This window comes from Sinohyriopsis cumingii, chromosome 15, assembly GCF_028554795.1.
Source record: "Sinohyriopsis cumingii isolate HCF-2022 chromosome 15, ASM2855479v2, whole genome shotgun sequence".
NCBI classification, from domain to species: Eukaryota; Metazoa; Mollusca; class Bivalvia; order Unionida; family Unionidae; genus Sinohyriopsis; species Sinohyriopsis cumingii.
Genome location: NC_142975.1, coordinates 88870249 through 88887499, shown reverse-complemented (window position 1 = coordinate 88887499; position 17251 = coordinate 88870249). Strand labels below are relative to the sequence as shown.

Here is a 17251-nt window from a genome sequence, read left to right as displayed (position 1 = left end):
CATACAAATTATATGCCCTGGACTTAAGTAAGCATATGTCTCCCTGACCTTGCCTATCAAACCATGCATATTTTATATCCTGGACTGAGTAAGCATACGTCTCTCTGATCTTGCCCATCAGACCATACATATTATATGCCCTGGATTGAATAAGCATATATCTCTCTGATCTTGCCCATCAGACCATGCATAGTATTTGCTCTGGACTGAGTATAGGACATCTGTCTGCCTAGACACCTACTTAGAATTATAGTTTTCAGCATTTTAACTTCTAATGGTTAAAGACCATAATAACCTATGAAGTGGTCCTGCATCTGTTTCCATTAGCAGTTGTTTGTTATTGCCTCATCTCCTGATTTACATAGTCAAAGATGATCAAACTTGGCACACAGTTTCATCCTGAAATCTAGTTTGTTCCAATGGAAATGTTGCTCTTCTACCATCCACTATGGCTGCTATGATGGCCTTCTTAAAAATCTTGTCTTTGCTACGCTTCTTTAATGGATGGTCATTGTGACTTCTTTTTAATGGATGGTCATTATTACTCCTTTTTAATGGATGGTCATTGTTACTTTTTTTTAATGGATGATCATTGTTACTTAATTTTAATGGATGGCTGTTGTGACTCCTTTATAATGGATGGTGATTGCTACTTCTTTTTAATGGATCGCCATTGCTACTCCTTTTTAATGGATGTTAATTGTTACTCCTTTTTAATGGATGGTCATTGCCACTACTTTTTAATGGATGGTAATTGTGACTCCTTTTTAATGGGTGATCATTGTTACTTCTTTTTAATGGATGGTCATGGTGACTCCTTTTTAATGGATGGTTGTTACTTCTTTTTAATGGATGGTCATTGTTACTCATTTTTAAAGAATGGTCATTGTTACTTCTTTTTAATTCATGGTCATTGTTACTTATTTTTAATGGATGGCAATTGTGACTCCTTTATAATGGATGGTCATTGTTACTTCTTTTTAAATGGATTGCCCTTGTTATTCCTTTTTAATGGATGGTAATTGTTACTCCTTTTTAATGGATGGTCATTGTTGCTCATTTTTAATGGATGGTCATTGCCACTTCTTTTTAATGGGTGGTCATTGCTACTTCTTTTTAATGAATGGTCATTGCTACTCTTTTTTAATGGATGGTCATTGTTACTTATTTTTAATGGATGGTTATTGTGACTCCTTTATAATGGATGGTCATTGTTACTTCTTTTTAATGGATGTTCATTTCTACTCCTTCGTAATGGATGGTCATTGTGATTCCTTTTTAATGGATGGTCATTGTTACCCCTTTTTAATGGATGGTCATTGTTACTTCTTTTTAATGGATAGTCATTGCAACTCCTTTTTAATGGATGGTCATTACAACTCCTTTTTAATGGATGGTCATTGTTACTTCTTTTTAATGGATGGTCATTGCCACTCCTTTTTAATGGATGGTCATTGCCACTCCTTTTTAATGGATGGTCATTGTTGCTTCTTTTTAATGGATGGTAATTGTTACTTCTTTTTAATGAATAGTCATTGCTACTCTTTCTTAATGGATGGTCAGTGTTACTTCTTTTTAATGGATGGTCATTGTTACTTCTTTTTAATGGATGGTTAATGTTACTTCTTTTTAATGGATGGTCATTGTTACTCCTTTTTATTGGATGGTTATATTGACATGTGATTTTTTACTGACACACTTCTTAGGAGACACACCGCTCTGGTGGCCTAGTGGTTAGAGCATCTGCCTCAGATGGGGCAGGTCATGGGTTTGATCCCCAATCGAGTCATACCAAAGACTGATAAAAATGGTACTAACAGCTGCCTCGCTTGGCACTCAGCATTAAGAGGTTAGTGTTAGGACTGGTTGGCCTGGTGTCAGAATAATGTGACTGGGTGGGACATCATGCTACATGTCTGTGGCATGATGCCCCAGTGCTAGACATCACTTTAAACTGCCACATTGCAGACATCATAGCAGTATGACTGAAAAGTTGTTAAAGCTATGTTAAAAATCCAAATCACATCACAACACATCTTAGGAGACAGCTAATCTGACTTGTTAGTATATGTGCCCAATCCCATTGTATCATATTGTGACAATAAAATATATATAAACCAAAGCACATGCCTTTCAAAATGGTGATGATGTGACCTTGCAGAATGACTGAAATAGTGGCCATCTTGAAAATCTTGTTATGGCTATTCATGATAAATAGATGGTTGCAGTGACATCATTTTTCTCTCAGATACACTACATAGTCACATCAGGTAAACATCTTTCCGTCTGTTTTATCATACAGAGAAAAGGAAGCGTCAAAAGGTGTCAAAATTTATTAATATTTATGCACTTATTTTTATCAGTTTTGTTATTGTCCTTGCAATATCAGTTGTTATTGTCCTTGCAATATCAGTTGTTATTGTCCTTGCAATATCAGTTGGTAACACTTTTGTTTTCATTGCACTGTTAAATCTTAGTGTACACCATTCCCTCACTAACTCTCTACTGGATAACTCAGAAACCCTCATACAGCATGGGAGCAGGTGTGTGGATCCCATTTTTGTCATGACAGTTCCAAAGGAATTTTACCCTTAACTGATCAAAATTGGTAAACAAAACCTTGGCATATTGCTCATTTTATTGTTGAAAATAACAATTAATGCCTGGAGTCATCATCATGAAATCTCACCTTTTAATAAGTTGTATGTTTTTTTATAAGTACATTGTAAATGTTAATATTGAATGAAATTTTCATCAGTGAAAATATCACAAATGGCATGATTTTAAGAAATAAATAGCAGTGAAATAAGTTTTTTCAAGTGAAATTAATGTTTTAGTTCTATGTAATCATCATAAATGCAATATGCCAATTGTATTCAAATGTGATAAATGTCAATCTACCATCACTGACTTATTCTCTTCTCTTTCACCAGACTTATTCTCTTCTCTTCCACCAGACCTATTCTCTTCCACTGGAGTTATTCTCGTCCACCTGACTTATTCTCTTCCACCAGACTTATTCTCTTCCACCTGACTTATTCTATTCCACCTGACTTATTTTCTTCCACCTGACTTATTCTCTTCCACCAGTTGTAGATCAATCTATTTCTGACAAACGATTGGGCCATCCAAGTTGTTTTAAAGTGGCTCCAAATTTGTTCGTCCATCCCACTCCAATTTCATCATTTCCTTTCATAATGGAGATCAGAAGTGATTTCACAGAAGTAGACAGAGCTTATCAAGAGTGGTGGGGATAGATTCCCTGGGTTCCTAATCCAGACTGTTGTCTGGTTACAAAAACCAATGTAAAAGCAAAACTTGCAATTAGACTTGAGTAGACTCAGCTGGTATATTACTTCCCTGAAGTTCATCAGAGATATAGCAACATATGTCAGTAAGTCTGCAGAACATGATAATTACAAAATCAGTCTCAACCTGTCCAATGCACATTTCCACATGCCTGTTCACATAAATACCATGAGAAGTCCACACCCTTCCATTTGGCTGTAATCTGAACATTTGGGCCTTCACCAAGACGTTGGACTGCACCATATCCCATTTGAGGATGTCCTCCTTTACAGCAACTGTTCCAGTAGAGTTCCTGGGTTATATACTGCAAAACATTTTTGTAAGTTCAGTTTTATTTGGTCCATTGTATGAAAAACCTTCTCAACCAAAATCAAACACTTCCAGTTTCAGTGGCAACACAGGATGTAGCTAGAATTGCCTGTGCCGAAGCCAGTAGTAGTGGTAGGGAGCACACTTGCTATCAGAGTTTATGATGGTCAGCCACTAGTGGACATTGCAAGAGTAGGCTCTTCATGTCAGTCTCCTAGAGGTAAAGGACATTCTTTGTAAAGACAGTCCTGATAATGGTGACCATTTTGGTTGTAGTTAACTACCTCACCAAACAGGGGGGAATAAAATCACCAGATCTTTGTGTTATGGTATATAACTGACTTATTGGTGTTCCCAACATCATACGGACATACAAGTATGACAAGTTCTGGGCAGGCTCAATGTCTTGGTTGACTCATTATCAAGTACAGGCCAGTTACTTGATATGGAATTATCTCTCCATCAATCCATCAGGTCTGCACCATATTTGGCCAACCAATGCCAGTCCTATTCATGACCAGTGTTTTCAACAGCTGTTGTTAATGATGTTACACTGCTCTCTTCTTCCATCCTGAAACTGGTTAACGTCTTTCTTTCCTCTATAAAGACAAGAAGCTAGCCCCTATCACAGTCAAGGGATACTGTCCCATGATCTCAGACATGTTCAGTTATCATGGAAGAAATGATATTGGCCTCAGCAAAGGAAGATGACTTGTCCAATTTCAACAGATCCTGACCATGCTCACTCACCTCATTCCCAAAATGGAATATTTCCTTTATCTTGACATGGCCTAAATTCAAATCCCTTGTCTTCCACCTTTTCTGAAACAGTTATCATACAAGAATTAATAGCACATTTTTCAGCTTGTAGGGTGAGTGAGCCTTACGCATTGTCTTTAGGTCTGAACTATGTGCAGTTCCATTCAAAGGACTCAGTCATACTAATAATGCAACGTCAAAGGAGGTGAAGCTGCTGGACCTTGTATGCACACTCAGATGCTGTCTGAGGCACATAGATGAATTTCATGGCAGACATCAAATGCTCTTCCTTCTACTGGCAAGACAGAGACAGCCCCACAAGCTCTAGTCACTTGTCTAAAGGAGGTTATTCGATTTGCATACTTGGAACTCTTTGACAAAGGTCTCTCAAGACAGGTGGTCTCATAACAGGGATTTTAAGACTGGTTTTACTGTAGTAATAGTAGTGATATTTGTGAAGGAGATGATGATGATGCTGTGGTATTGGATGATGATGATGATGATGATGATGGTGTGGTATTGTATGATTATAATGATATTTCTGAGTACTTATTGTTTTCTTCCTCAAGCAGATATATTCACTATTGAATATTAATTATCCCTTAGTATTATTAAGTAAGTTATGTGGCAGAACAGGATCATCTCTAAACACACATGTTCATTGCAAAAATGTTTCAACCACACACATATTCACAGCAACTTTTAAAGACACATGTTCTTAGTAACAACTTTTTAGGCCACACACAAGTTCATAGCAACTCTTTAAGCCACACACATGTTCATAGCAACAACTCTTTAAACCACACACATGTTCATAGCAACAACTTTGAAATCCACACACATGTTCATAGCAACAACTCTTTAAGCCACACACATGTTCATACAACAACTCTTTAAACCACACACATGTTCATAGCAACAACTTTAAAATCCACACACATGTTCATAACAACAACTTTTTATGATACATGTTCATAGCAACAACTTTTTAAGCCACACATATTCATTGCAACAACTTTTAAAGCCACACACATATTCATTGCAACAACTTTTTTTAAGCCAAACGTGTTCATAACAACAACTTCTTAAGATACATGTTCATAACAACAACTTTTGAAGCCACATATGATATTTGGATATTTCAGAACAACTCTCATCACTGATTTAAACCCTTAACCGAGGTGTAATTAGTTGTGTCACTGAAGAATCATTATTTTATATGACAGAAATGGAAATGCTACACTTTTTGAACTACAAGGGTTTTCCAGCCTCAGTCCAGAGTTTGGAGAATATGTTGGACTATGTACAGGCCTGTTGTAAGGGCATGCTGCATCAGGAGGTATGTATTAACTCCTTTGGTTCAAATTTCAAAAGTTATTTTCCATGACAATTCTGTAGTATTTCCCAGCCTTTGCATTAAGCGCGTGTTACCCAGCCTTTGCATTGAGCGTGTGTTACCCAGCCTTTGCATAGAGCACGTGTTACCCAACCTCGGCATTGAGCATGTGTTATCCAGCCTTTGCATTTGGCATGTGTTACCCAGCCTTTGCATTTGGCATGTGTTATCCAGCCTTTGCATTTAGCATGTGTTATCCAGCCTTTGCAATGAGCATGTGTTACCCAGCCTTTGCATTTAGTATGTGTTACCCAGCCTTTGCATTATTGCTAAATTATTTCACTGGAAATACAAGCAACAAATCTTCACATTTTGCATCTTTTGCTAGAAGCAGAACAGGATGAACTGAGAAACTAGCCCAATGACATTTTAAGATTTCCAAAATTGTATGTATATAATGAGTGCATCTGTATTATTTTGGAGAAAAAAAATGTTTTGTTTGCATTCTTGATCCTGCTCCCATATAACTGAAAGCCCCTCTTATCATTTTCTTGTTGCAGCGTTGTGCAGTACATGAAATATTGATGGTCTGGTGCAGTACTGTGATCTAAATAGCATCCCATTAAATTCATATGTTATATTTAAGTCATCCTATTAATTTATATGAGGTGTTTAAGTTGCCTATTAAATTTAAATGTGGTATTTAAGTCATCCTATTAAAATTATAATGAGTATTTAAGACATCCTATTCAATTTATATGGGATATTTAAGTCATCCTATTCAATTTATATGGGGTATTTAAGTCATCCTATTCAATTTATATGGGGTATTTAAGTCATCCTATTCAATTTATAGGGGGTATTTAAGTCATCCTATTCAATTTATATGGGGTATTTAAGTTGCCTATTCAATTTAAATGTGGTATTTAAGTCATCCTATTAAATTTATCTGAGATATTTAAGTCATCCTTTTCAATTTATATGGGGTATTTAAGTGATCCTATTCAATTTATATGGGTTATTTAAGTCATCCTAGTCATCCTATTCATCCTATTCAATTTATATGGGGTATTTAAGTCATCCTATTCAATTTATATGGGGGTATTTAAGTCATTCTTTTCAATTTGTATGGGTTATTTAAGTCATCCTATTCAATTTATCTGAGATATTTAAGTTATCCTATTCAAATTATATGGGGTATTTAAGTCATCCTATTCAATTTATATGGGTTATTTAAGTCATCCTAGTCATCCTATTCAGTTTATATGGGGGTATTTAAGTAATCCTTTTCAATTTGTATGGGGGTATTTAAGTCATCCTATTTAATTTATATAAGGGTATTTAAGTCATCCTATTCAATTTTAAGCCATCCTATTCAATTCGTATTGGTTATTTAAGTCATCCTATTGAATTTATATGGTTTATTTAACTCATCCTATTAAATTTATATTGGGATATTTAAGATATCCTATTCATTGTATTTAAGTCATCATATTCAATTTATATATGGTATTTGAGTCATCCTATTCAATTTTAAGCCATCCTATTCAATTTGTATTGGTTATTTAAGTCATCCTATTGAATTTATATGGTTTATTTAAGTCATCCTATTCAGTTTATATGGGGGTATTTAATGTCATCCTATTAAATTTATATGGGGGTATTTAAGTCATCCTATTCAATTTATATTGGGGTATTTAAGATATCCTATTCATTGTATTTAAGTCATCATATTCAATTTATATATGGTATTTGAATCATCCTATTCAATTTATGTGGGGTATTTTAGTCATGCTATTTAGTTTCTATGAGGTATTTAAGTCATCCTTTTAATTGTATTTATAAGTCATGGGGTATTAAGTCATCCTATTCAGTTTCTATGAGGTATTTAAATCATCCTATTCAGCTTAAATATGGTATGTAAATCATCCTATTCAATGTATTTAAGTCATCCTATTCAATGTATTTAAGTCATCCTATTCAGTTTCTATGAGGTATTTAAGTCATCCTATTCAGTTTCTTTGAGGTATTTTGAATCATCCTATTCAATGTATTTAAGTCATTCTATTCAGTTTCTATGAGGTATTTAAGTCATCCTATTCAGTTTCTATGAGGTATTTAAGTCATTCTATTCATTTTCTATGAGGTACTTAAATCATCAGTTTATATATAGCATTTAAATCATTCTATTCAATCTATTTAAGTCATCCTATTCAGTTTCTTTGAGGTATTTAAGTCATCTTATTCAGTTTCTTTGGGACATTTAAGTCATTGTTTTATTAATGTGTTCAACATGGTTTTACCTGTATTTAAATCATGAAAAATTATTAGGTAATAAATTTTGTTTATCTTGATGCAGTGTTTTCAGACAATATTAATTTGTCTCCATTTGTCTTTTCATTGTTCTTCCAGGAAATTATGCCAAGCATATGTGATAGCCTGTGTTCAGGATTAACTGGAAAAACAGTAGGTTGCTTACAGCTGCAGCAGATACTGGATATGTAGAATAAATCTCCTTTAAGCTTTTCCTTTTTCTTTTTGACTTGGAGGAATTCTGTCACTCAAAACATATAGTATACTATCTTCTTCATGATGCTAAAAGTGGTTTATGATTTTCTATGCTGTGGCTTTCAATGTAACCATCATTAAAGGGACATAACTCAAATTATAATCTTGAGAAGTGACTATTCAGCATGGTTATATCCTTTGATATAATTGACTGCTTCTCTACAGCACTATCAGTAATTCAGAATAATTTCAGTAGAGAAGGTTCATGAAAGATAATTACTTAAAGTTTTTCTTAGTTTTAAAAAGAATGTATTCCTTTATAAATAATAAAGAAGAAGAAGATTTCAAACATTGAAAATGAAGATTATATTTATTTAAACGTATATCAGAATTTGCATATGAGCCTTATTAATACTTCTCAGAATGTGTTATTTCTTTGATCCTGTTTAATGCATTATTACCTGAGTTCTCCAAGTCATCAGCATTGTCAATACTTTTATGCTTTGAATAACAGAGTATAATGACTTGATAGGGGCATGCAGTCATTACGAACTTTTAACCAAAATATTGCCTACTGTCCTTTTTGTGAAAATATGTTTCCATGATGACCCTTGAAAAGCTGCTAACTGTAACAATTATATAAATAAAATTTATTCAGCCTTATCATTTTAGTATAATGTAAAAAATAAATATATGGAAAATAAGCGTATGTTGTCCTTACAGTATTTATGTTGGAGAAATAATTGTATTATCTATGTGCAGCAGAAGTAAGTGTTATCTGTGTGTCACAACAAAAACACTTAATTAATAATTTCAAATCTACACTGACAATTTTTCTGATGCTAATAAAGTGTTTAGTTTGAATATTGATCTCTAATCAACTATCTTTATGTAATGAAATATATATATATATATATATATATATATATATATATATATATATATATATATATATATATATATATATATATGCTTATTATGATGGGTGTTAGCCATGACACTTTTGAATCTTATGTTCAATATGTTATAAAACAGAAGGGTATATGCTTTTTATTTAACCCTACAGTACAGTCTGATTATTTGACTTCATTGTACATGTATCCAAGTCATTTTCAAGTTACTTTTAAACATTATATTTGGATTTTGTGAAAGGGAAGCAACCAGACTATAAACAGCTTATGAGACTGCATTTCTTGTATCTAGGTTATTTTATGTACAACTCAGATTGGCAAAGCAGATACATGCGGATAATCCAAACTTACATACATATGATTAATCCAAACTCACATACATAGGGATAATCCAAACTCACATACAGATTATCCAAACTCACATACATACAGATAATACAAACCCATATACATGCAGGTAATCCAAAACTCACATACAGATAATCCAAACTCACAGATAGTTAAACTCACAGATAATCCAAACTGACATACAGATAATCCAAAGTCACATACAGATAAGTCAAACTCACATACAGATAATCCAAACTCACATACATAGGGATAATCCAAACTCACATACAGATAATCCAAACTCACATACAGATAATTCAAGGGGCCCTAATTGGCCAAGTGGTCTAAAGTGCTCACCATTAGGGATCACTGCCATCTCACCTCTGTCTGCGTCAGTTCAAGTCTTGGGCTCTGCCAATGTTGGTATGTGAGAAAGCTTACCGGTATCTTCTTGTGGGTTGGTTGTTCTTTCCTGGGTTCTTCCTCCACCATTAATACTGGCCGCCATGTATAGCCTATCATGTGCTGAAAAATGGCATTAAACCATATAACAAAACAACAACAGATACAATGAAACTCACATACATACAGATCATTTTTATGTCCCTAAAACTTTTAACTTAGTCAAAGTTATATTTAATCAACTGGACAGATGAGGTGGCCAAATAAGTGATCCAAATTTTAGTCCCACATAAATGTTTCCATTCTGTTTTCTTCCTGTTTTGCAGCAAATTTCAGCAATATCAGTACATTCACTATTTGGATTAACTCAGTTGGTTCTAAATAAATAAGGCACTTCATAAATGGCAAATATTGTTTCCTATGACCATTATAAAGGAAAAAACTTCAAACAGCTGTCAACTGACACTTTGAATAATTTTTTTTAAGTCATGGGACTCGGAGTCATAAAGATTTAAGTATCACATGATCATTGTTTCTGAATTTACCTTTCACAATAAGATTTTCAGTATTGAGTATTTTTCTGTCCTAGGGTGAATTGGAAGAGATCTGGATGAAGAAGGTACTGTTCCTGTACGTGGCAATCCTTGACATCATTCAGGATAAGACATCTAGTTGGACAGAACGGATCTCCAAACAGTCTGGGGTAAGCGATATCATTTTGTTTTTCATTTTGTTATACAGAATATCATTTTGTTTTACAGCATACCAATTACAAAGTGCCTGAAGAAATTTCCACAAATATGCAGTCTTCCAACCAAAGTATTTCAGGATTTGAAAAATCCACTTTTCCCAATGGGTGCTTCTACTGTGGTTATATTCCTTTCCTGGGTCTAAATTTGTATGGTTTTGTTAAAAAAAGGGCATTTTTGTAGTTGCTTAACTTTGTGGATTTGTCTGTCAAAGTCTGAATTGTTATAGCTATAATTTTAATTTCATGGTTTAATCTCTACAAGACACAAAATAAAGAATACACAAAAAATAACGTATACCAAAATCAATCAGCAGTCGTTTCTCTGGTTCAAACAATACTATCACCTGTAATGACATAAATAGAACACATGTCAACAATACTATCACCTGTAATGACATAAATTGAACGCCTTTCAACAATACTATCACCTGTAATGACATGAAATGAACACCTGTCAAGATCATTCACTTACATGGTATTTTCATCTGAGTACTCAACACTAAAGGGAGCCAAAAGTGGCCAAACAATGCTAAGCTAATTGGTTATTAAAACATATGTGTTGAAGCATATGTGCTAAAGCACATGTGTTAAAGCATATGTGTGCATGTGCATGATCTTTTCCTTTAAACACTGTCCATCAAGCTACACATCACTACTTTCTGATGTCCATGGCATTAACACAGTGGCTTAAGAGTGGTAAAATTTGACATTAATCCTAATCAGTTTGGATAATGTAATCATTCCAAATGTGAACCAAACACATGACCAGCTGCCCCTTGCTCAATTCCCTTAGCAGGCAGCATAAATATTCAAAGTGTGAAGATCCTAACTAAGCAAAAAACAACAGAATCACCTCTTTGGTTGAGCCTGCCTCATGTATGAACCAAATGCAACCACTGGACATTTGAAAATAATAAAGACTACAAAAAGAAGAATTAAAATCACACTTCTTCAGATGGTGTGCTAAACAGGTCATAAAGACTAATGAGGAAAATGAAGTCATACCTGGTGAATGTAACTGTAGTTTATTAATGTACCTAAAAATCTTATCTGCCAAGTTCAGATTATGATGAATGGGTAATTGTAGCTGATATCAAGTTGTCTGTAAGATTGGACCTAACTATCCATGGCTGTGGAAAAGCTGGACATGTTTAATTCAGTAATTTCAAGCATATGTACAAGTTACTATTTTATTACCAGATTACAGCAACAAAGTTGATTTTTAAAAAAGTTTTGTTGATCCTTAGGACTGTTTCAATAAGCAAGTGAGTGTAGGGATTCCTCATCACATTTGGTTTCATGGATCTTTTAACTTGTGGATCTGGGCAGCAACAAAATCCATGAAAATGGTACCCAGTGAAAAATTAGTAAAAGTACAGTAGGTCACTTTATGGTTTTTGGAGCAGTTGGATTGGTTGCAGTTAAAAATTTCAACTTTATCAGTTTTACCAAGAAAGACCTCATGTTTCTGCATTTTTCTCCATTTGTTATCCTAACCTGGTATACAGATACACTGATCTAGGCATGCAGTGTTTGTTGAATTCAAACTTTTTTTTCTTAAGAAGAAATTTTGACCTAATTATTGATGTTGTTGTTATTCATCTTCTAAAAAATCCAAATCACATCACATCACATGATGCCGTCATTGAGCACTTACAAATTTTATTAATTATGTAAATTTCTTGTCAAAGCTAATTGTAATCATTGCCATGAAACACACATAATGTACATGTATGACCGTCCCAGTGGCCTAATGGTTAGAATGTCCGCCATGGATGCAGGAGGTCGTGGGTTCGATCACCGACTGAGTCATACCAAAGACTTACAAAAATGGTACAAACAGCTGCCTCGCTAGGTGCTCAGCATTAAGAGGTTAGTGTTACAAATGGTCAGCCTGGTGTCAGGATAGTGTGACTGGGTGAGACATCATGCTACATGTCTGCAGCATGATGCCCCAGTGCTAGACATCACTATAAACTGCCACTTTGCAGACATCATAATGATATGACAGAAAAATTGTTAAAACTACATTAAAAATCCAAATCACATCACATCACATGATGCCATCATTGAGCTTTTACAAATTGTATTAATTGTGAAAGTTTTTCTTGTCAAAGCTAACTGTAATAATTGCCATAATGTACATGTTGTAGACCACTTTGCTGATAGTTCCTGTAGGACTGATCCAGTATTCTCTGAAATCCTTCACCATTACAGTCAACAAATTCAAATATTCATATAGTCAGTGCAGAAAATAGTACATATGTGTGACAGAAAAGACGGGTCATGGCATGTTTTGCCAAATTTTGAGTTTTTACCTTAAAAGAAGGAAAATTTTCAATGACCCAAGTTTTAGGAGGCAAATGGACAAAAATTCCAACTTTTGAACAAAGCTACACTTTGTATATATTAAAATATGCACATCATCTCGTTAAATCGGTTCTTTTACAGTAATTTGTTGCCATTCTTAATATATGTATCACAAGTCCATTCACAGTAATTTGTTGCCATTCTTCATATATTTATCACAAGTCCTTTCACAGTAATTTGTTGCCATTCTTCGTATATGTATCACAAGTCCTTTTGCATTAATTTGTTGCCATTCTTCGTATATGTATCACAAGTCCTTTCACATTAATTTGTTGCCATTCTTCATATATGTATCACAAGTCCTTTCACAGTAATTTGTTGCACTATGCTATAATATGGAATTATTATTATTATTATTAACTTTATTATTATTAAAATTATTATTATTATTATTATTATTATTATTATTATTATTATTAACAATAGCATTTATTTCATTTCCTTTTAGGAGGTAATGGAACTTTTCAACAAGATTTCACAAATGCCAGAAACAAGGAGACATTTGACTGATCTGGACAGCTTCATCAAATGTACTGGACATAAGGCAGCATCATCTGTGGGGCAGTCATTGACCAGCATTCCAATAGAGAATTTTGAGCAGTTCTTTAAGTTCATTGATAAACTTGATTTTCGAGACAATTTCATTGAGAAACTTCCTCCAGATTTCTTCCAGAAGTTTGTCTATTTGGAATACCTTTGCCTCTCTAACAACCAGCTGGTTACCGTACCAACAGAAATCGAAACTGCACATTACCTGACTTACCTTGATGTGTCGATGAATAATATCATTGACTTACCAGATCTGTCAAAACTGGAGCATTTGACACACCTCAATCTGTCAGACAATCCATTGCACAGATTTCCAGATTTTGTGTTTAAGCTCAGCAAATTGAGGGAATTGAACCTGGCCAATATAGGAACTGTTGAGAGTCTAAAAGGTATTTGCTCATAAAAATTGTAGAGAATTTCAAAACTTTTTTTATAGTCATTGTTACATATACATGCACATCCACAGGTACAAGAGGATATATTTTGAAGCTAAGTGCTATATCTTTATGTTCAGATCATTGATGTGGTGTGTAGTTCAACCTATTCAAGACCATTGGTACATCAACCTATTCAAGACCATTGGTACATCAGCCTATTCAAGACCATTGGTACATCAACCTATTCAAGACCATTGGTACATCAACCTATCCAAGACCATTGGTACATCAGCCAATTTAAGGCCATTAGTACATCAACCTATTCAAGACCATTGGTACATCAACCTATTTAAGACCATTGGTACATCAACCTATCCAAGACCATTGGTACATCAACCTATTCAAGACCATTGGTACATCAGTCTATTTAAGACTATTGGTACATCAGCCTATTCAAGAACATTAGTACATCAGCCAATTTAAGACCATTGGTACATCAGCCTATTCAAGAGCATTTGTACATCAGCCTATTTAAGACCATTAGTACATCAGCCAATTTAAGACCATTGGTACATCAGCCTATTCAAGACCATTGGTACATCAGCCAATTTAAGACCATTGGTACATCAGCCTATTCAAGACCATTGGTACATCAGCCTATTTAAGACCATTGGTACATCAGCCTATTCAAGAACATTAGTACATCAGCCAATTTAAGACCATTTGTACATCAGCCTATTTAAGACCATTGGTACATCAGCCTATTCAAGACCATTGGTACATTAGCCTATTTAAGACCATTGATACATCAGCATATTCAAGACCATTGGTACATCAGCATATTCAAGACCATTGGTACATCAGCATATCCAAGACCATTGGTACATCAACCTATTCAAGACCATTGGTACATCAGCCTATTTAAGACCTTGGTACATCAGCCTATTCAAGACCATTGGTACATCAGCCTATTTAAGACCATTAGTACATCATCATATTCAAGACCATTGGTACATCAGTATATTCAAGACCATTGGTACATCAGCATATTCAAGATTATTGGAATTAATTTGGAATATTCTGCACTTTTGGACTTGTGATAGAATATTTAGGAATATTATTGTGTATTAAATCCCAAATAAACCTAGAATGATTTACAGTATACCACATTATGGGTTATTGTTGATTTTACCCTTGATTGATTTACAGTATACCACATTATGCTTTTTTGTTGATCTTACCTTGATTAATTTACAGCATACCACATTATGAGTTATTGTTAATTTTACCCATATTCATAAATACTGTTTAATTATTTCATGGCAGGCTTATTTTCGCCAGAAGAAAAATGCAAAAGCATGTGTGCTTATTTTGTGTAGTTATTGTCATGGGTATAAGTTATAAGTTTGTTTTTGTTGTTTGTTCTTTTTTTATAAACATTTTTAATCAGTATTTAGATTGTGAAGGGATCCTTTTGTTTTCAAAAATAGATGATCATCCCTGTTGGTTATAATTAAAATCATGCTTCCAACCATCTGTAATTGACTGGCTTGCATAAAATCATATTTCCAACCATCTGTAATTGAGTGGTTTGCATAAAATCATATTTCCAGCCAACTGTAATTGACTGGCTTGCATAAAATCATGCTTCCAGCCAGCTGTAATTGACTGGCTTTGCATAAAATCATACTACATGCCAGCTGTAATTGACTGGCTTGCTAAAAATAAATCAGTCTTCCAGCCAGCTGTCATTGACTGGCTTGCATAAAATCATGCTTCTAGCTGGCTTGCATAAAATCATGCTTCCAGTCAGCTGTAATTGACTGGCTTGAATAAAATCATACTTCCAGCCAGCTATCTGTAACTGACTGGCTCACATAAAATCATGCTTCCAGCCAGCTGTAATTGACTGGCTTGCATAAAATCATGCTTCTAACCAGCTGTAATTGACTGGCTTGCACAAAATCATGCTTCCAGCCAGCTATCTGTAACTGACTGGCTTGCATAAAATCATACTTCCAGCCAGCTGTAATTGACTGGCTTGCATAACATCATGCTTCCAGCCAGCTGTAATTGGCTGGCTCGCAAAAGATTATGCTTCTAGCCAGCTGTAATTGACTGTTTTGCACAAAATCATACTTCCATCCATCCATCTGTAACTGACTGGTTTGCATAAAATCATGCTTCCAGCCAGCCTTTTTTTAGTAACTGACTGGCTTGCGTAAAATGATGCTTCCAGCCAGCCATCTGTAACTGACTGGCTTGCACAAAATCATGCTTCCAGCCAGCCATTTGTAACTGACTGGCTTGCATAAAATCATACTTCCAGCCAGCCATCTGTAACTGACTGGCTTGCATAAAATCATACTTCCAGCCAGCCATCTGTAACTGAATGGCTTGCATAAAATCATGCTTCCAGCCAGCCATCTGTAATTGACTGGCTTGCACAAAATCATGCTTCCAGCCATCCATCTGTAACTGACTGGCTTGCATAAAATCATGCTTCCAGCCAGCTATCTGTAACTGACTGGCTTGCACAAAATCATGCTTCCAGCCAGCCATCTGTAACTGACTGGCTTGCTTAAGAAAATGTTAAGAAATAAGAACATCTTATAATGACAAATACTTATTAGGAGAAATTTCTTGATCATTACATGTTCATTAATTTAAAATTTTGGAAAATGTGGTGTGTGTGTGTGTGTGATTTGGTGGTATGATTGTTTTGCTGCATAAATTAACATTTTCAGTTTTCCACTTAACCGCAAATGCTGTAAAGACAGAATCACTCAGGAATTTCCCCATTTATAGTTACTTTAGATTATTACATTTGAAAAATCAGATTAACCCAAAAGTTTTTGATAAAATTGTATTTTACATTGTTTTTTGTTCGGCATCAGGAATTGGGAATCTGACTGACCTAACAAAACTATCCCTGGCTAGGAACGAGCTCAAGGACATGCCAGATGAAATGGGGTCCCTTAAAGTTCTGAGTGACGTTGACCTTAGTGGGGTGCCATGGTTCCCCCCACTGACTGCCACAACCTCCAGTGTATCTTGGAGAGCCTTCAATAACACATTAAACATTAATAATGTGACGAGACGGATTAATGAAGAGGTAGGTTCCTTATTATTTTGTGACAATTGATTAATAGCTTTATTACCAGTTTGATCTGCTAATTAATGAACAAAGGGACTATGTGTAAATTGTAATGAAATGACATTGTTGGTGCTTTGCTTGTCTGTTGTTAAGGCAATAATGTTCATTGATGATTTGACTCCAGGGTAATTCTCACTTAATTGAAATTTCCAACCACCACAAAATGAGATCATCCTCAAATTA

At 34.7% G+C, this 17251-nt stretch overlaps 1 protein-coding gene across 1 annotated transcript in view; it reads left to right on the top strand.

The window, feature by feature from the left end:
* LOC149782268 (uncharacterized) overlaps positions 1-17251 on the top strand; it is a 275026-nt gene that overhangs the window by 148088 nt on the left and 109687 nt on the right. The window contains exons 24-28 of the mRNA XM_089935109.1: positions 5604-5716; positions 8126-8179; positions 10454-10567; positions 13434-13923; positions 16809-17026. Coding sequence (XP_089791235.1) covers positions 5604-5716; positions 8126-8179; positions 10454-10567; positions 13434-13923; positions 16809-17026 — 989 coding nt within the window. The remainder of the gene's footprint in view (positions 1-5603; positions 5717-8125; positions 8180-10453; positions 10568-13433; positions 13924-16808; positions 17027-17251) is intronic.